The sequence below is a fragment of the Lepisma saccharinum genome, chromosome 25, assembly GCF_977018435.1.
Source record: "Lepisma saccharinum chromosome 25, izLepSacc3.1, whole genome shotgun sequence".
NCBI lineage: Eukaryota > Metazoa > Arthropoda > Insecta > Zygentoma > Lepismatidae > Lepisma > Lepisma saccharinum.
Window position 1 is genome coordinate 19391389 of NC_139253.1, and position 22478 is coordinate 19413866.

Below are 22478 nucleotides of genomic sequence, written 5' to 3' on the forward strand. Positions count from 1 at the left end.
TACTGCTGCAATCCTAAAATATATTTTTGTGAGGTTTCAAGCCAATTTAGTGGCGAAACAGTGTGTCATAAAACATTATCAACAGTGGCGCATCCAGAAATATTTCGAAAGCACTCCTAGTCAATCCTATATTCTATCACATTTCATTTACTCGATATTTTTAGTAGAGCTGAGCTGAAGTATGTTAATACTTCCACCCTTGGTTCACCAGTGGTAAATAGCAAAGGTAAAGACTAAATTAACTGAAATTGTTGGTTCACAACGAGAATACAGCGTGTATCATAATAGAGTAAACAACTTATCAGGTTTATTGTTAAAACATTATCTGAAACACAACAATGAGAAGATCTTCAAGTTCTGTTTTCATGCGCAAGACTTTTGTAAATGCGGTCATTGTGGCGCTGGTGTAGTGTTAAAGAATTGCGACATTCACAACTCCCCCAGATCTAACACCCTTACATTTTTGCATTTGGGGTTTTGTAAAAGACAAAGTCTATGTGCCACCTATGCATGGGCGTATATATAGATAGTTCACGTAAGGGTGGGGGGCGGTCCAACTTTTGGTATGATTAGGGTTACTTTTCTTCATAAGTGAAACTCCAGGGCACTGCTGACCGGAAGCTTGTTGGGAGTGGGGGAGGGGGCGCTGGACCTGACAAAGTTGTGTGTATGCAGTCACGAAGTCACGCTACTTAGTATTAATACTTTTCTGTTCATCTTGTGTCAAACACCTTGAGAATGTTACGATGCTTACCTGGTTTTCTTGCACTGAGTTTTTAAAACCAAATTTCTTTAAGAGGACTCGAGGGAAAAAAATGATAACTGATTTGACGGCCCCAATATAGTTTCTTATCGTAGAAATTCCGAAACTTTCAGGAAATTGGAGACATTTGGTCTACAGTCCCATCTGGTGTGTGGAATTACGTAATTTCCATCTCATCCATATCTCGTCCTATACGTCTCAAATTTAGGAAAATAAAATTAGTCCGCAGAAATTTTTATGAACAAGCGGATAAAACAGATAATCTGGTAATTTTACTGAACCAAAGGGGAGGAGGGGGTTGGACCCTTTGAATCCCCCTTACATACGCCCATGCACCTATGCCACAGCTAAAGGAGAGAATAACAGACGCCCTTGCTTTGGTGAACAAGGAGTTGTTGGGAAAAGTGTGGCAAGAACTTGAATTTCGATTGAATGTGTGTCTCATAACTTGCGGAAGCCATATTGAACATTTGTAGACATTTGTATCGATTGGTAGCCATTTGCAGACTAGTCATTCATAGAAACTTGAAGTGCTATCATTGTTGTGTTTCATATAGTTTAGTCTAAATAAATTCTTAGTTTATTCCATTACTATACACCCTGCATAACAATGTACCAAAGGCAATAGCACGTAGCTACGCTATCAAACATGAATTCGAATAGTAGGGAATCGAACATGGTACCTACTAATTACAGTTTGATAGCTTCATAAACTAAACGTAACGTTTCAACCTTCTAGCAACTCTGCACCAAGTACAAATGTAACAAGGTACAAAAAAGGACGATATATACTGGGTGATTTTTTTTAACCTGAATCAATTGAATATCTTGAAAAAAAAAAATCATTCTACAAAAAAATGTTCCAAATTAAAAGTTGATAGTTTGGAGGGGGAAGTTTAGTGGTGCAACAAAAGAACACCCCCTCCTCCTCTTGTAGGTGGGGCGGGGGGCAACTTTGAAATTTCAAATAGAAACCCCTATTTTTTATTACAGATTTGGATTTTACGGAAAAAAATACATAAGTTTTGTCTGAAACATTTTTTTCGATTCTTGATAGATGGCGCTATAATCGACAAATTTTCATTTCTTGAATGTATTTCATTTCGCAATACATTTAAATTCAAAAAATAAAACATTTTTATTCCAGGACTTGAAATTGTTGTAAAACAAATAAATTTATTTTGAAAATACAAAATTACTCGACAATTCTTAGCTCTAGATATCTCGATGGCTAGTAAACTACATTCAGTTCTCAATTACATTAAGTGTTCAAAATGGTGACCTTCAACTTCAATACATTTATTGATCCGCGCTTCAAATGAATGTACACAACTCAAAAGTACCTCTGGTTCAGTTATGGCACAAGCGTTTTGGATTCGCTCTATCATATTTTCACGAGTAGTTGGCAATTCTCGATACACTTTATCTTTTAGGTAGCCCCACAAAAAGAAATCTGGTGAAGTAAGATCTGGTGATCTGGCAGGCCAATTTACAGGACCAGCTCTGCAGATCCATCGGCCATTGAAGTCACGGTCGAGTACTTCACGTGCTGCTCTCGAATAGTGCGCTGGGCATCCATCCTGCTGAAACCTCATGTTCTGTCTCAGTTCCAGGTTAAGATCTTCAAGTAATATTGGCAGCTCATTTTGAAGAATGTCGCGGTACTGTTGACCATTCAAATTTCCATCAATGAAGTAGGGACCGATGAGTCTGCCATCAATAATTCCACACCACACGTTTACAGTCCATGGACGTTGATGGTCAACTTGGCGCAGCCAGTGCGGATTTTCGACACTCCAGTAATGCATATTATGCCGATTGACCGTTCCGTGGTTTGTAAAAGATGACTCATCAGAGAACAATACCAGACGAAAGAAATTTGGGTTTATTTGTATTTGTTCACGTGCCCAATGACAAAACGTCACTCGATTTTGAAAATCATCGCCATGAAGTTCTTGATGCAATGACACATGATATGGATGATATTTATGACGCTGTAAAATCTTCAAAACACTGCTCTGGGACAATCCGGAATTTCGAGCTACTTCTCGCGAGTTGACATGAGGATCATGGGCCACAGCAGCTAACACATTAATTTCATTTCCTTCCCCAGTAACTGTTCTTCGACGGGTCCTTTGTTTAGGTTTAACACTTCCTTCAGTAGTAAATTGATTGACTGTACGTTGAAATGAAGCGAAAGAACGCACCCTGTCTGGAAAACGCTGAGCATAAACAACGACAGCTTGACGGAGATTCCTGCCAGATTCTCCATACACGAGAACCATTTCAATTTTCTTTTCTACAGTTAATACATCCATTGATATTAAAAAAGTATCAACAGCTTAGTCAAATTAATCGCTCGGAGCATTCTTATGATCTAAAAAACAATGAAAAACAAACAATGATTAACAAACAATGATTTAACAGGAAAAGTCTAAAAAGGAACTGTTTCTTGACATTGTTTTATTTTTTTAATTTTTTTTCTGTTGTAGCTTTGTTAAGTTCTTTGACACAACAATAAAAATAAATAAACAAACATCGAATCTAACTTTTAAATGTTGTAAATAGGCGAATTACCAGCTTAATGAAATCTCAAAAGATATGTCAAGAATTAGTACAAAGTTCATGCACGAGAATGTTTTATTTTTTGAATTTAAATGAATTCCGAAATGAAATACATTGGTTTTAAAGTGTAAATATTCAAGAAATGAAAATTTGTCGATTATAGCGCCATCTATCAAGAATCGAAAAAAATGTTTCAGACAAAACTTATGTATTTTTTTCCGTAAAATCCGAATCTGTAATAAAAAATAGGGGTTTCTATTTGAAATTTCAAAGTTGCTCCCTTACCCCACCTACAAGAGGGGGAGGGGGTGTTCTTTTGTTGCACCACTAAACTTCCCCCTCCAAACTATCAACTTTTTATTTGGAACATTTTTTTGTAGGATGATTTTTTTTCAAGATATTCAAATGATTCAGGTTAAAAAATCGCCCGTTATACACAAACATTTCTAATAGTCTGGAGGGGAGTAATATTTGTGGATATACAGGGTGACTTGTAATTAGATGTATTCCCTGAAAGGGGTTAAAGTAGATACAATTTGCAATAAATTTGACCATATGATACCCCGTCCGAAAATTAGTAGTTTTCGAGATAATCGAATTTCTATTGTTTTTTTAAAAAAATGACAATTTTCCACATAAAAAGATGAATTGAGAAAAAACTGCTCATTGTATGGAATTTATTTCAGCGTTTTCAAATAGCTAACACATAAGTGGCTCGTTGAAAAAATTACCAAAAGAAATGGATTGGCCGAGGCAGCCCGATTCCCTGGCCGGCTCGATACCCCGATTTGACGCCTTGCGACTTCTACATTTGGAGCCACATGAAAGAATTAGTCTACAAGACACCGGTAAACTCGCAAGAAGAGCTCAGGGAGAAGATCTTAACAGCTGGTCAACACATCAAGGACACCATCACATCACGAGTTAAGAGACCAAATGTCCGTAAAAACCTGCGTGCATGCATTCGTAACGGAGGTGCCCACTTTGATCAAGACGTGTAATGTTCTTTAATTGTATTGTCCATTGATTCCATTCACATGAAGATGAACGAAGTATTATTTCTTGTACACAAATGTGAATGTTAGCAACATTTCTACCTTGTTGGATAGCTGATGACTCAAGGAGTAATTTAAGTAATTTGTACGCTTCGTGTCATACCATTTGTGTTATTAATACGTTGCCTAGTAAACTAAGAGTGTATTTTTTATCACCACTTGTAAGTTTAGACCCACCCGTTACTTACATGTGAATGTTATTTGGGAAAAAACCTTTCTTCAACGAACCACTTATTTGTTAGCTATCAGAAAACGCTGAAATATGTGCCATACAAAGAACAGTTTTTTCTCAATTCATCTTTTTATGTGGAAAATTGTCATCTTTTAAAAGAAACAATAGAAATTCTACTAATTTTCGGACGGGGTATCATATGGTCAAATTTATTGCAAATTGTCTCTACTTTAACCCCTTTCAGGGAATACATCTAATTACAAGTCACCCTGTATATCGTCCTTTTTTGTACCTTGTTCCATTTGTACTTGGTGCAGAGTCTGAAGAAGACCTTGCTATAAGGTTGAAACGTTACGTTTAGTTTATGTTTTATAATAAAATAAATTTCTACATTGGTCAGCATATTGAGTTTTTCATATCATGGAAACAAGGCTTAATGGTGTTATAATTGATAGCTTCGTTAAGTAGAAATGTGCTGAATTCCTTTACCGTATACCATGCAGGTATTTTGCACGAAACTTGAGAGTTTCTACGATGATGCTTGAAACTTCTCAACACTGTACACGGAAGTGCCCTCCATGTTTAGTAGTTGTTCATCAGTTTCCGGCAGTTGAAAATAATCCAAGCGGAAATTCCTAGTTCCCGGAGGAATTGCTTGTAGTTTAACAGGACCCTAAGTTACCGGAGCAAACTCCAAGGGTTTACGCGCAGCAGCGACATTACTTTGAACCAAGAACTTCTCTTTCCCTTACGAGAAACGCCCTCCCCCCCAAATAACGTATAATTTCAAGAAGTGTATAACTTAGGCAAGTTAATATTGACCGAGAGGGTTCTGTACCTACCAAGGAGGGAAATATAATAGCGATTTCCGGGTATTCACGTGTTTCACAACGTGGGATGCTCCTCTATGAACTTTTACATACTTTAAACAGTGGGTTCTCTAAGTCTTGCAATTACTGAAGCTTGTACGAAATGCTTCGAACCTTCTTCAAAGACTGCGTTCTAATAGCTACTGGAGTGTGTTAATAACTCTGTCAAATTATACAAAATTCGTTATCTTACTAATAGCAACACACTTATTCGCCTAGCTAATAAAACCTTGTAGCCTATTATTTTTTGTCTCGAGATGATACATGGCAACAACGGCATGACCAACATTTCATCTCTTTCTCGTAGTTTCGCCAAAAAAGGGGGCGCATTGCATCATTAGATCGTAATTTTATGCATTTTTGTGTTAACTTTATTAATACATATTAATGTTATTCTTCTAAATTTGTTATTTACGATCTGAAAAAAGTTGTTTCAAACAACAAGCAGAAGTGACCAACATTTAGAACGTTATTAAATATATACAGGGTGTTTCAAAAAGGTTTGAGTGCTGGGTTTCACATACATTTTTGGAAACACCCTATGTCCCATAAAAGAAACCTTATTTTAAATATCAGCAATTCAAGTTTAAAATCTGAAAAATACGCTATGCACTTTTGCAAGTTGAATAATATTGATTGATTGAATTGGTATTTTAAGTCCACTTTATGCACAGTAAGGATAATAGGGACTGTATCTACAACTTAAACTACTATGTGCCTCCACCGGGTATCAAATCCGGGACACCTTGATTACAAGGCGACGACGCTATCACTACGGCATCGGGGAGGCCTGCAAGTTGAATAATAATGTAAAAAAATATTTATAAAAATAGATGCATTTATAAAGCATATTCAATAGCTGATTCATTTTGACCTTCAATTTAGGTACACCTTTTTACTTTAATTAATGAATTTACTTTTTGTGTATAGGATACGATAGTCTCCTTCCAAATACCGACTAGCTAAAAGGCCGAAATGACGAAGAGGTGTGGATATATGCAATACATTAAAAAAATCATGCCGCTTGTTGATAACGCTCATTTATCAACACAAACAATATCATGTTTACTCAGATTCACAAATGAATTGATAGCATCGTTGATAACCTTTTATGGATATTTTCCCCTGATAACGGCCGCCAGCAATGAGAGTTAATAATCTTCCGATGGAGGCGTGTTTACCTATCAGCTCTGTGTATTGAGTCTAGCGAAAATAAATCCAAAAATTATGGTTGAAACTCTTCCGTCCAACCCCGATGCTGTTAGTGCAAATAAAGTACAAAGTTAAATATTGAATTTTCATAGAAGCAACTTTCATCTGTTTAATATAATGGTTTATGTGCTCTGTAGTATATCAACTGATATTTTGCAAATGTCAGTTATTACGAAGAGTTTTTGTAAATACACACACACAGAGTATGTATTTAACCTTTGCATTTATCTACCATTATTGTTGGGAGATTATTGTTGCTGCATAAAGGTTTGTTTTAAGCGCTTCCTACTGCCAACTAACTATTAAAATATATTGAACAAAAGCAAGGGTAGGCTTGCTCTGTAAAAATCCTAATTCAAACATAACTTTATGCAACGCAGACCGACAGATAGGTAGTAGGTATACACAACAGGGACAGAGAAGGAGATAGACACACACGTGGAGAGAAAGAAAATATATAGACAGAGAAAGAGAGAGATTTGGACAGACAGATACAATTCGACAGAGAAAAGGGTTATGTATATACACACACACACAGAGAGAGAGAGAGAGAGAGAGAGAGAGAGAGAGAGAGAGAGAAATGGGGAGAGAAAGCAAGAAAGAGAGGGGAGAGATATAGAAAAATATTTCGACAGACAGAGAGATAAGAAGATATAGACACACACATACATGCACACAGAGAAAGAAACGATGTAGACAGGGTGTGAGAAGGAAGAGGAACAGAGAGAGAAGAGGAGAAGTAGAAATGCTGAAAGAGGGAAAGGGAAAAAGGTAAGAAGGGACTAGAAGAAAATAGAATCAGGAAAAATAGAAGGAATGAGAAAAAAGAATTAAAAACAGAAATGGAAATAGAGTATAAAAGAGAGACAAAGACAGAACGGATAGCGAACGGAGGGAAAAGAAACAGGGAGAAATAGAAAGAAGAAGGGAAAGTGAGAAAGAGAGTTTTAAAGGTAACTGGGACATACAGAGAGAGCGAATGGATGATAATAGGCTTCAGTCCAATCGATATTCAACATACTTATCCCGCTTTGTTCGCACGTATAGAGAATATTTAATCCTCTATTCCGCTTGCGTTGATGTTTTTGTCACACTCCTTTTAAGCATGCAGGGCGGAAGGAATTTAATCGTTCAATAAATACAGCGTACACCAGCGAGCGCTACATACAGTCCCCCCCCTTTTCCTGCCCCGCAACAATGCGTCATTATGTCCTGAAGTAGACGTTCCCTAATTCTTATGTAACCCTCAATACTTCACGGATCGTTTGGTTGCAGTACGATCAGGCGCATTATAAGTTGCCCACATGTACAGATTGCAGTTATTTCTGAGATTATTATTATTATTATTTTTAAAATATAACAACAGAGCCAAACTCAAGTTTGCGATAAATGAACATTGCTCGCCTGTTTATGTAGCACTACTCATCTTCCATTTCACCTCACAATTACAACAATTACATTCAAAACCTAGGGACAAATACATTCTCACTGAGGGCTATATTCCATTCCACTTCAAACTGTAGGTCTAACCTAACCATCAGCGCTTAAAATGGATTTAAATCGAACCTTTTGCCAAGAACTAGTCACAAGGTTGCCAACTCACATTTCACACAGGCTGTTAGAAATTCATGATCATGAGTTTAATAAGTACATTTTAGGCACAGATAGGCTACATGAAAGTGTCACATCTTCATGAGAGAAAGGTACAACCTATATAAATTAATCTCAATAAATATCCACAGATGGCAGCACAGCCATGAACATAATTACAGATATATTATTGCAATAAAATTGTGAAAGATGTGCATTGTTTTTGTGCAATTTAGCAGAAGTATGTTCTGCATATAACGTCATGTGTGTAGAATTACTCACGTTGAAATATAAATTGTTAGTAACAATCTGTAAGTACATGGTGCAAAACAGTATCAAAAATTACTTGTATATTTTTGCCCTTTAGTGGGAAGTTTATTAAGGATACAAAAATAATCTTCTCGGTCTAGAGTCCACGTTATGCACAGATGGGTTAATCAAGACTGGGCCTACAGTTTTAAAGTGAGATCCGAACAACTATGTGCCTCCAGCGAGTATCGAACCCGGAATCCCTTCATTACAAGGCAACGACGTTACCAGTACGCAACCGGTGTTTGCAATTTCAAATAGCTTGCTGACAAGCAAAATTCACTCTTTTCGTTCTTGCAATTTTGAAGGAAGCACACAACTTGCTCTTCCGGTGGTAGAAGGAAAAGCCAAGGATGAAAATTACTTCAACGCTGATGGAGTGAAGCATTATTTTTGATGGGCGGGGTGGGGGGGGGGCAGGCAGGCTGGAGGGCTCTCACGGCAACAAACTTATTAGTGTTCAGGAACGAGGAGTACTGCAAATATTTGATAGGGACAAATCCAGTTGTTGACTCTCTAAGACTTTGTCGATTGTTGGGAGGGGAAGAAGACAAACAATGAGAGAAGTAACAATCGGAGGTTGAGGTTGTAAGATTTGTCTCACAATGTTGAAACATTATCAGGGTCAGATGATTTATGTTGTCAGTAGAAACACACTCTCTGTGCATGTACATTACACACCACATTCTTATTATAACAGTTTTCAAATACAGAATTCTATATACTCCATAGATTACATTATGGGGATTATGTGATTGCAATTCACCGTTCACTGTTCTGCTTACCAATGTTGTATTTTCCTTCATTCCTTTCTATTGTTCTTACTGTATTTTTATTCCTTGCGTTGCTTTCTTTCTCTCTTCTTTTCTTTCTGTCCTGGATTCTTCTTTTTCTTTTCATGTTTGTTTCTTCATTCTATCTTTCCCTTTCGTTCTTGTTTTTCACTTCTAGTTTTCTTCTTTCCTTCCTTGGCGGTGGCTTCACGACTGAGCGCGTTTAATGGTCGATTTTCGATCTCACACCGAAGTTTCCGGGTTCAAATCCTGGGTGTTCTTTGTAAATGTCCCATTATCAGTTCAGTTCCATAATATCATCTATCATCATCGTAGCCAATAACGGCAGAAAAGCGATGCTAAATAACAAAATATTTCATTCACTTTTCTTTGTACATTAACTTTCTTTGTTTCATTCTTACTTCCTCGTTCTTATTTTTCACTCCTTTCTTTTTCATCCTTGAGAAGACAATAGTTTATAGACGATAACGTTCAATGAACCAGTGTGGTTTCAATTTCTAGTTTTCTTTATTTCATTCTAAAATTGTTATTATTATTATTAAGTTTATATCGTATTAATGCACATATTTATGGTCTAAAAAGTGTGGTAAATTTTGCCTTATGACCATTTTATGGTTAGATAGGGTAATAGAAGTTGGACCTGCAGTTCAAAGCGTATGCAAACCAATGTAATGGGACCACCAGGAATCGAACTCGAGAAATCTAGATTAAAAGCGACTGGTTCAGGAACTAAGTAAATGGGTTCACTTTCTGAAAATACTTTCAAGCGGACCTTTCTTCTGTGAAAACAGAAGTAGCCAATTGAAGTTCGTGTTGAAAACAGCGAACTGAAAACAAAAAAACAATCGAAATTAGGTTCCCCCTTTCCTTGTGTACGAACAGCGACCAGTTACAATCTCAGAGACCAGATGGCGTCGTTTTCACGTCCGTGCAGACAAAAGAACGACGAAAAGAACGCAGCGAAAAACATGATCAAACCCAGCAGTCACATTCGCACGTAATCTTTGGAAAATTTCAGAGTCGAATCGAGCAATGCTGGCAGGTGTGGCCCACGCGGAATAGAATTCCCATTTAAAGCGCGGCAACAATCCAAGTGATTGATGAGGATCTGGTGCCAGAAACCATTGTTGCAGCCGTCAGTTGTTCTCTAGTGCAGGGCAGCTGGTGTGCCGACCTATTTCGGAGACGTGTGAGCTGAAATTAATGACTCTCCCCCTACCCATCATCCACAGAGCGGTGTTACCTTGTATACTAGGTGATGGATCTGTTGAACAAGAATGGTACAGCGAGAAAGGATGCTGCGTCTCTGAATTAAGGGATAAATAGAGAAGATATGAATTGATGTATACCCTAGCGAAAACCAAATGATATCTTTGCGCAGCCTAGAAGAAAATAATGGAAACTTACACCTTACCATCTTAGATAAAAAGCCAACTTTTCAGAGTTTTTCTTTGTTACTCTAACAATGAGAATGACAAAGAGTAGGTCAGAAGCACAGATATGCCCGAAACTGGAATGAAATTTATGACGGCAACAAAAAATTACCAAATTTATCGGTAAAGCCAGACAAAACTAAGTTGGTCAGATACACTGAATAAATTGTGGACAGGAAACAAATTATCATTTCAACAAATAGTTTGATCACTGTGGCTAACTTTTTAGTTATTCTACCAAAAAGACGTATAGAAATGAATAAAAAAGAGAGAGACGATAGAGGGAAAAGCAACACTAAAACACCAAATAACAAGAGGAGAGGAGAACATAAGAGGGAAGATAAAGCAGATGACAAGAATAGCAAAAGAAGATAAAAGTAGACGAGAAGAGATAATGATATAGAAAGCAAGCAAGAAATAAAAATATAAAGAAAAATACAGTAGTACGAAACGATAAGATAATATGAAAGAAACAGAAAGATATCGAAAAAAAAGCGAGAAAATGGAGATACAATTTTAAAAGGAGCATAGAGAAAACGTGGAAAAAATGATAAAATTAATAGGATATAATACAAGATAAGGTAAAACAATTGATTGATTGTTTTCTTTTGCTTCGCTTTTCTGCCACTTTTGGCTAACCGCGAAGATGAGGATGAGAAATAATATATGATAAAATTGATGAAGGCCTGGATCCGAACCCGGGACCTGAGACATCGGTTGAAAATAATGTAAAAATGAATTGTTTTTTAGGTATTTGCTTCAAGCCCACTTTATGCACAGAAAGGCTAATCGGGACTGTACATACAGTTTAAAGTAGAATCCGAACTACTATGTGCTTGCACCGGGTATCAAGCCTGGGGAGTCCCTTAATACAAAATAAAGACGAGAAGATAAATTAGGAGATGAATACGAACAGAAAGCAAGCACATTTTCTGTTGTATCCCCACAATCACATGAATCGAAATGTGAACAATACCTTTATTTCCTCAACCAGCGAAAACATCACAGAAGCAATGGGTTCAAGGACCTCACTCCGGTTCCCATCTCGATGGAATTTACCTTTCACAAAATACATCTTGGATAACATTAGGTTAATGGACACCGTCAGACGGGAAGACTTCCGAAACTAAAGAAACCTATCCTACTTCAAGTAGTTTATCACGCGTAGCATAGATCTATTGAATCTTGCCATTATCGTCCAACAATCGACATAATTTCCTCCCTGACACCTGGGTGATGTAAGAGATGATGAACTAAGGAAGGTCTTAAGTTTTCCGACGCCTCGACGACTAACTTCCCAGACTAAATCGCTGAACGGGCCAGATCTGAGTTACTTACTGCACAAAGGTTTCTCCTAGAAACTTAGGCAACCCTTCCATCATCACCGTCCGGTCCAGGGAATCTAGTACAGAACTCTCATCTTTCTAATACTCTCAGTGTAGTGTCAATCGACTAGGGAAGAATCTTTTTACCCATCACATTAAGCCTCCTGAAGTTTGTGTCAACAGATCAACAACAGCGTCAAGTCAGAAGATAGGACTACAGGAACGTCGAGGAGAAAGGATGATTCGTAAGAAGATGTGCGAGTAGAATGGTAGAATAATTCACGAGAATAGAACCAACACGAAGAACAAGATATAAACAACTCTTAGAAGAGATAAATTGACAAGGCAAAGAGGAATATAAGATAGTAAAACACAATGAGAAAACGTCAAATAAGTTGTTAAAAATTTCAGAGAAGACAATATGGAAGTTAAACAGAGGTGCCCAATGCCATAAAGAGTCACAGGGTTACTAGAAGTAGGTAAAGTTCCCCGTGCACTTTGCACCATGCCATGAGGCATATAGGGGGATATGGGTGTAGGGCCCACTGGCGTACCCAAGGGGTTTGGGGGATCATAACCCCCTTTGATCCAGTATACATAAAAAAGAACGTCAAAGGCAGAAAAGATGAGACGAAGAGGCCTGACTAGTAAAAAAATATATACGTATCCTCGCCCGCTAGTGGCACACATTCTTCAACCTCGGTCTTCTTGAAGGTGATGTGATCACCACCACGCTCCGGCCGCATTTACCCTCCAGGTAACTATTTATTTGAGGCTGGGTGAGCCCCAGAGTCGCTTTATGCGGGGACAATGCCTGAAAAATCACCTTATATCACACACGCCGGGAATCGAATCCGGGTCTTCCACGTGGCAGTCAGACATCTTACCCAGTAAACCACTGCGGACCCCATCTAGAAGTAGAGCTCTCTAAAATTTTTATATCAGCCATAGTGGAGGTGACTTCATACTTCACAGTCTCCCCAAGGTAGCCACTGTTAAGAGACTGGGTGAGCCCTAGGACATTAGTAGAAAAAATCCACGTTCGGTAAACCGTAAAAACTATGAAATAATTTTGATTGATTCAATAAGGCTTTTTACGTCGCTTTACGAACTAGTAATAAAAATAGTGACTGTAAATGTTGCGTTCAGAGTAATAAAAGCTTACACCTATTCCCTACACAACATCTTACGCTTTCCCAGGATCGACAGGCATGAAGAAAATACCAAAACACGATATTTTTGAAAATTTTATTGGCAACCCTGCCCAGGGTTGTTCCGGAAAGTTAAGGGCACGGGTGAAGCGAAGGGGTGAAAAACTGCAAGGAATTAGGAGGGTGGTTTTGCGGTTGTGAAGGGTTCTGGGAGATATTTCACCGTTAACTACCCTTCGCATCTTCTCATGCGTTTAGATGCGTGTCGCACGAAGCCTACCAGACGCACAATGGTCGATTGTGATCTTGAGTATTGTGACGCATCTAAAGTAAAAATCGCATCAATTTTGCTGCAATGTAAGACACTTTGGTTTCCGGTTCAAGACATTAGTTAGGAAACCTGTAATAATTTTAATAATTCCCTGCACTGCCTGTTTCTTCGAGAAATTATATCTCACGAACTACATCAGCTAAAGGATCAAAAGCACGAAGTCCTAAAACAAATTTGCAGCATGTATATGGTCGCCAATACTCACTCGCAAGATAAAATAAATGAGGGAGGCAGTTGGGAGAGGGAATGTTTTCAGGGGGGTCACGTTCGGTATACACCTGATTACTGTACAAAAAATGCATGTTTGTCCCATAATTGCATTCATTTATCTATGTATTTTGTTTGCTGGGGACGGTAGGGAGCAGGCTGGTCGACGAAGGGGGGAGTTCACCCCCTGCTCACTCTCTGGTGCTGTCAATGCTTACCTACCTCTTTCCATGGAATAAGTGAAATTGCCTGTTTATACTTTTCTTCCTTTATTTTCAGCTTTTTTGTTTTTCTTTCCTTCTTATCTTCTTCCTTGTTTTCCGCCATCTTTTCAGTCTCTTTATCTTCATGTGTTATTCCTTCTCTTCTTGGTAATTTACTTTGTTTTCTTTATTTGTCTCTTGCTCTTCCTTTCTACACTCGTTTGTTTACCTTTCTTCTCACCCTTTCTCTCTCTCTCTCTCTCTCTCTCTCTCTCTCTCTGTGTGTGTGTCTGTGTGTCTGACTTCTTCAGTTCCTCTCTCTCTCTCTCTCTCTCTCTCTCTCTCTCTCTCTCTCTCTCTCTCTCTCTGTGTGTGTGTGTGTGTGTGTGTGTCTGACTTCTTCAGTTCCTTCCTCTCTCTCTCTCTCTCTGTCTGTGTGTGTGTGTCTGACTTCTTCAGTTCCTTCCTGTCTCTCTCTCTCTCTCTCTCTCTCTCTCTGTGTCTGTGTGTGTGTCTGACTTCTTCAGTTCCTTCCTTCCTCTCTCTCTCTCTCTCTCTCTCTCTCTCTCTGTCATTACATTTTTTATTGCTTTTCTCATCTCTGTTCTCTAGTATGTTGAAACATCCCTTCCTTTTCTTCTAATTACACTATGACACGTAGACACATCAATGTACCAATTCGACACGAATCCTCGACTTTGATTCAAAATATTCTGTGGGTGTTTCATATTTCTACACATTTCTATTTATGGTATTTTAAATACAAATACTCGGCAAAGGACAAAAACTCCAGCATTTCCACAACTATTATTACGCTCAATATGCTCTTTTCTGGATTACGCAAAAACAACTCACGCCTTCTTATCAGTTTTGTTGCAGTAATGTATATTTATGTATGTGTATAACAGTGCTACCATCTGGGAGTATTTATTGAGATTTCATGTTATATAGACTGTGCCTTTCTTTCATGAAGATGTGACATTTCCGATGTTGTCAAGATTTCACACATGAGGGCGCGACGACAGCTTCAATTAAAAGTATGCGACAGTAACTGTCTAAGACAATTTGTTTCTGTGTGTCTACATAAATCAAGGTGACAGAAATAGGATTTGAAGATATGATATTTCTAAGTAAAAGGATAGAATGATAAATAACAGTGATAAATTATCAGATCAGGTTAAGCATAGTAGAAACATAAATTATTTATATCACAATTTAATGTTTAAACAACAAATCTAGATTCATGAAATCTGAAGTACGACTTTCTGTTAGTGGAACTTATCACAGTTATCTTGTAATTAAGGGCCCTTGGGTTCAGGATGGGGTCAACTTACCTTGGTCGATTAGACGGAAGAGTAGCTGGACCAAGTAGGGTCAAGCGAGGTACTCTCCCCGTGTAAACAACCGGGAAGAGTACTGCAGTACTTGCTTGCTCTAGTAGTCAGGACAGTCGAGTGGCTGTCTACGGAGGACAGCGACTCGACCGAGTTGCTTCCTCTCCCATCGATTTTTTCACTCGCGCGTAAACTCGACAGATCACTCGGTCAATGTAAGCGTTTTCCGAGGACAGTATAGAGTCTGTGCTGTGCGAGTGTCCAATGTCCATGGAATTTGTGTCGATTCTAGGAACAAACAAAATAAATTACGGGCGTATGATGTTTTAAGTGTATGAGATGAGACTTGATGTATTGGCGTAGGAGAAGTAAAATTAAAAGTAAGTAATTTACGTTCTACACAATCAAGAACGATCGAAAATAGAAAAATCAAGGAAATTGGTTTTCTTTCCAGACATGTCCACCTGCATTATTGTATTCATTTCTCGTGAAAAAAGTGTGTAAACCGTTTCAGAACTCTTTTCTTAAATCGCCAACGGTTCATTCTGTCAAAAGAGCACCAAACAGCTGCAGTCAGAATCCTACTTTGCTAGAGTCGAGTAGAAAGTGTGTAAACAGACAGGTCAGTAACTCGTCCCAGTAACTCTCCGCTCACTCGACCAATGTATACCAGCCTTTAGCATTAACACACTGAAATTTTAGTGACGTCACAAGTTGAAGGGCGGAGCGTTGCTCGGGAACTGTGCGAAAAGTGAGTCCCAAATGAATTTGCTCATGTAAATTAAGATTAAGCATTGCCAGATCATATCGACTGATTTCGCGGAGACTGTCAATTAAAAGTTTCCGACCATGGTTGTCAATATTTCCGCACCAGTGATCTCTGATGACTGCGGAATATGTGTGATTGGGAAGTCCGTTGACCAAAGTCACCGATTAACACCAAAACAGACACGTCAGAGAGGTGTCACACGCATCAGCGAGTTCCTGAACCCTTCCGAGAGTTGCTGGCACGTTGAAGGACAAAGGGCGACACGCAGCGGCCAAAGGGGAAATTAAAATCCTTACTTTCATTTGGGGGAGTAGACCGGGACTGTTCTCATGGGAGTTTCGACAATTAACTGCCACCAACCGACATCCATCGTTGCAGGCGTGAAAACAAGGTTGCCAGGTGCATCAAAATTATTCGTCAAGACGGAATAAAGGAATTTTCACGAAATGTAAAATTATTTATCACAAATACATTCCAAAACGGGATCTATACAAGCTATTTAAAGCTAGTTTGTGAAGGCTGTTAATTGTAGAACACCGTAGTGTATCATTAAGGTTTGAACTATATACCTATAATTGAGTAATTTTCCAGAAGGGAAATGACAGTCAATGAAGCCAAAAAATAAGTCAAACTCACAACAAATTAGAGGCAAGTTGAATTTTGGTTGACGTGCTAGATGCCATTAGGAGAAGTATTTTCACAAAACTATTCAAGTGGCTCCCTCTTGTCTCGCCCCCACCCCTCCCCCGGTGTATCACTAAATTACAATTTCTGAAAAGCAGATCTTTCTTATTTCCTTTCTAACAGAACAGTGAATACAACGGTATAAAGATATGCTCTATTTATTGCACATTGCTTCAGTTATTTAATTTCAAAATCGGAAAATAATTGTGAGGAGTTTTGCTTTCGCGATCACAGATATGTGGCAAAATGTTACAAATAAAAGATGTAGCCGATTTCTTAAGCTTTAAAACGGCATGGAGTTCTACATGCCTCCATGTACACTCATGTCAGTAAGAGGTGGAAAAGCACTTCCCTCATTTCCGACGGTTTCCAGCAGCAGGTACCTTATTAGTCATCATTAAATCTTTAATCTAGGAAGTTTACCATTTCGATATAAACCAAGTTCCCCCTTTGGTAGGAATTAAGGTTGTTCTCCAAACATAAATTTTCCCTCCATCCCCAATCCCACGATAACTTACAATACAGGGTACCAAACTCAATATGCTGACCAAGACAGTTATTTATTTTGTTATAAAACATAAACTAAACGTTTCGTTTCAACCTTCTGCGAGAGCAGAGGAAGGGATTATCTACGAAGTGAAATGTAGTCAGAGTGTGTACATAGGAGAAACGAAAAAGAGGCTGAAAGACAGGTTGGAACAACATAGGGATGCTGTACGACTTAAGAGAGAGAGAAATGCGATATTTAAACACACGAGAGAAACAGGACATGACATAGAGTGGGATGAGGCTAAGCAGATAGGAAGGGAGAAGAGAATACTAGTGAGAAAATGGAAGGAGGCCACGGAAATAGAGACACAATGAACTGGAATGGGGGACTGAAAATAAACAAAGAATGGAAGAAGGTGTTAGAAAAAGTGGAAAGGACAAGAGAGAAAGAGAAGAGAAGAAGGAAGAAGAATGAAGGAAAAATAGCGTGAGATAAAGAGTCCAACCACATCCTATATGGAAGTAAATATGTTTAGCCTTTTAGGTGAAGTACAGTTGACAAGGGAAAGCCACCTGCTAGAATGTTCCAGAACAACTTTCTAATAGTCTGGAGGGGAGGAATGTTTGTGTATATATATCGTCCTGTTTTTGTATATTGTTACATTTGTACCTGGTGCAGAGTCTGAAGAAGACCTTGCTAGAAGGTTGAAACGTTACGTTTAGTTTATGTTTTATAATAAACTGCCTTGGTCAGCATATCGAGTTCTTCATATCATGGAAACAAGGCTTAATGGTGTTATTACAGGGTACCACAAAAGTAGCATGATATTGAGAGCCTCACTTCAATTTCGAAACTTTCTTCCAAATTGCAGATGCAAATAGAAACAAATAAGTAACCTTTAATCTTAATATATAAAGATATTTGTTCTCGCTCAGTGAGTCATCAACCACAGCCTAAACTACTGAACCTAGAAACCTGATTTTTAATTTGAATCAGTAGCGACAATTGGGTGCGAAAACTATTTTTTGGGGGGGGGGGATAATTTACTCTTTGTTGGTAGATAAGGCTTAGCATTAAGAGGCTATAGTGCGGGGGACCAAAGTAGGGGGCAACCGCCCCTCACGCCGCCAAATACATTATTTAATATTTTTTTATATTTAGCGTCGCTTTTCTTCCACTTTAGGCTAATCGTGACAATGAGGATGAGTGATGATATGATGAAATTGATGAAGGGCAGGCGATGCCGCGCTTAGGTTTCTATTAGGTTATATATATCGTGTCATTCTAAAGAATGATGGGATCTGAACCAGTCATTGTGCAATTAATTGCTGGGTGATGTAAGTTACTCATCATTCATCCTCTGATGAGAGCACTCGTCATTGGCATGACCAGTTAACGCTTGGCAATGCGAAAGGTAGAAAATCACACTAAGGAACTAAACTGCAGAAAAGACAATGGTCACTCGTTGGGTTTTGTGAACCGTTGAACCTGAATCATGGCTGGGTGTTAGGATAATTACCTGTCTATCTGAAGAATTAGGCTGAATAGAATATGCGAAGGCCTCTGTTGGCTTCTCAATTTGTCGACCAGAGTGTCGTCTCACTTCTGCCCTACTGCTCTCCTAACCACTTCTCCCTTCTCAACTCCAATCCCAAAGTCAGCCCCCTCTCAGCTTGTCTCACCTCTATATCACTAGGCCATCGAGCTCTTCCTCCATGCCGAATCGTGTTTTTAATTGCCACTATGCAAACCGCCGACTCCATAGGCAGAAGAAACTGCCTGTTTCCTGGATGGCTCAGGAGGTTTGCACAGCACAACACAGTGCATTGTTTACATGCCTCAAAGGCTGAGACAACTGAGAAAAACAAGCGAATGCCCTGGTCAACGTGAAGCATTCAGAGAGACTTAATAAAATAAACATATAATCTTAGGGATTGATACGATATAATACGTATGTATTTAAATTTTAATTAGGTCAGTTGGTGCGGTGATGAGGTATAATAGAATTTATCATTACTTAAAGAAAATGCACTATAAATGTGTAGATTTAATCAGGGAAACAATATCACAAATAAGCAAATAGTGTATAAAATTTTAAAAAATCGTTCATCATGATTGCTTATTTACAAGTACAATGGATACATTGTATTTAAGCCAGGATACTATTTTAGTGTCAGTCCACACACACACGATGGTTTGACCGTCACGTAAATATATTGCTAAAGGCCATAAACGTTGTCCTAACCTAACAACGTAGCCATAATTAGGTTAGGCGTAACTGTAATTGTAAAAATAATGTAGGTTAGGTTAGGTTAGGTTAGGTTTGGTGCTCTTCGCTATTTTTACAGCCCCTTGATGCTTCAATGGAGGTGCTGTCCAACGTACCCAGTGCATGAAGACAAATCAACCACTTTTATGAGTACATAGAAAAACCTAACCGCAGGGAGGAGCTGATGGAGCTACACACCCTCCCGATATATGGCGAAAATAAAAACAAATGAAAGCAGAAAAGAACACTAGAAAATGCCAAGTGGTAAAATGACCCTCGATTACCATTTATATCTTTGAACAATTTTTAAAACTAAAACACCCTTGTGTCTGTACGCAAAATAAATTTTAAACAAACTCCATTTTGCACATGAAATAATTCTTAAAAAAAGTGTAATGTTTTTAAAATCACGGTAGGATAAGCTGAGAACAGAAATTTATATTTAGGATTGATTTGGTGGTTTAAGTCCACTTTATGCACAGTAAGACTAATCGGGACTGGACCTACAGTTTAAAGTGGAATCCGAACCACTATGTGTCTCCACCGGGTTTCGAACCCGGGACCCCTTGATTACAAGGCGACGACGCTACCACTACGCCATCGGGGAGGCCTTATATTTAGGAATTTAAATTGGATTGGTTGACTTTGTAACCCCCCCGCCTCCTTGGTGATCCCACAGAAAAATTCAAGGACGTAATTGTGATCACCCACATTTCTTCATTACTATCTAAGATTCGTCATTAATTGCTCTCACAACCTTGAATAAAATGACGATGAATGAATTTTGTAGGAAATTAAAACAGAAGTGGAAGAAAGATGTAGACTATTAAGTTCTTCATAAAGCAATAAAAGATCCGGTAGGTTCATTTTCAACGTGCTTGATACCACGTTTATGTTCGGTAACATAATATAAAACCACTTTATTGCGACGGCATATTTTTCTCTGCCGGAAGACTCGTTGCTTATTCTTGCATGGAATTTCATTTTAAAATTCTTGCAGCATTCAATGTACTCAGATATACCTTCACCATGTCTTCCTACGACATTTTTCTCCTTGGAATATGAACTTTCCAAGTCGAGAGATTAAAAAGGTCATATCGAACTATAAAGTATCGATAATAGCGTGTCTCATATTCGGAGTGGGTTCATCAAAGCCAAATTTTACTGTGCTAAAGAAGAATATAGGTGAGTATACGCTAGGGCTGGACGATATCTGAAAGTTGATATCGCTATATATCGTCACAGACGATACGATATTTTTTTCCTAGCGTGATGCCTGTGATATATCGTCTCCACGATATACATCGCCAAATATCGTGACGATATATCGCTGACACGATATATATATCGCCAAAATATTGTGACGATATATTGTCTAGTTGATATCGCCTGAACGATAGTTTTTCAATATCGCGATATATCGTCTGGACGATATATCGCTCAATACTAGTATACGCCTTAAGCTTTCACGTGCTTACAAAAAGTTATAATTTTTATGTAAGACTAAGCCAGCTACAAGAAAAACACAAAATCACCACGCAGACAATAGTTCAGCTGGTTTTAGAACGGTTGACGTGAAATTCATGTCTTACGCTGACATCTGGTGTCATCACATGCTACACGAGACTGTAGACCACAAGGACTCCAAATATGTGAAAATTAGAAAATATTGAAACAGTATTACGCGATCAGGAAATGTAAGTGTGTGAACAGATATTGCTGGCAGTATTTTGAAGTATTATTTATGTACTAAAGTATCTGACTTTGTTGGTAATTTTGAGGCGACCCCTAGGAGAAGTATGGAAAAAAAAGATGTGGACAGATTTTCTTACATTTTGTAGAAGTTGCTGTTGTTATATAGATATCAGTGTGTCTGTGCCAGTGGAATGAGGCCCATGAAACAATAAAGTTGTTAATTCAAGAAAATACGATTTATAATTACTATTACGCTGATTATTGTAATGATATAATGATGTGAAGTTTATTGCAATATATACACCGGATATAAACAAAAGCGCCCGCAGAATTTTTTTTCAGGGGACAGAGTCATAGCAACTTTATTATTATTATTATTTATTATAATTATTAATATTATTATTGCTATTTTTACTATTTTTATTTTTATTTTTCTTGCTATTATTATTATTATTATTATTATTACATTACTATTGCTACTACTACTTCTTATGTTTTCTTTAAAATACATACATTGATAACTTCCATATTCTGTATCCATATACAATTTGCATAACTGTATACTTAACATTAATCCATTAATCCTGTTTTTATAGTTAATCAGTGTAAAATAGACTAAGCTTAAATGTACTACTTCAAATAATAATAATAATAGTTGCTGTAAGTCACAGAAAACAATACTTTTTGTTACAAAATATATCTACATTTTCAGCATTCGAATTACATTAACTGTTTGCAGAAATCTCAGGTGAGGCAAGTGCCCCCCCCCGGCCCCTCCCTGCGGGCTCAGATGGATATAAACACAACAGGTAATAAATAGCTGATCTAAGGAGACTGTTTAAAAAATAGTCATTGCAAGCATTCGTATTTGTGTTTTTATGTCACAGCTTTATTTCAAGAATAGAGGCAGACAAGTGTCGTAAGATAACGGAAATAAAAATACATAAGGAAAGAATAACACTACATTTGAATCAAATATGCCTGGGCCTCCCCGATGGCGCAGTGATAACGTAATCTTGTAATCAATAGGTCCCGGGTTCGATACCCGGTGGAAGCACAGTGGTTCGAATCCCACTTTAAACTGCAGGTCCAGTCCCGATTCGCCTACCTGTGCATAAAGTGGACTTAAAAACCCAACAACTAAAAACCAAGCAAGCCCAGGCATCTGGCGGGCCGTTGGACGCGACTGAGACAAATGAGATAGCTTGAACCTTTCCTGCTATCGCCACAATAGACAATAGCTAGGTTGGATAGTTCA

The 22478-nt window shown here is 38.1% G+C and overlaps 1 protein-coding gene across 1 annotated transcript in view; it reads right to left on the reverse strand.

The window, feature by feature from the left end:
* The window catches only part of LOC145978713 (uncharacterized), a 34540-nt gene extending 20437 nt beyond the window's left edge, over positions 1-14103 (reverse strand). The window contains exons 1-2 of the mRNA XM_083111520.1: positions 13999-14103; positions 2107-2757 (exon numbers count right to left, since the gene is read on the reverse strand). Coding sequence (XP_082967646.1) covers positions 2107-2757; positions 13999-14103 — 756 coding nt within the window. The remainder of the gene's footprint in view (positions 1-2106; positions 2758-13998) is intronic.
* Positions 14104-22478: the final 8375 nt, after the last annotated feature.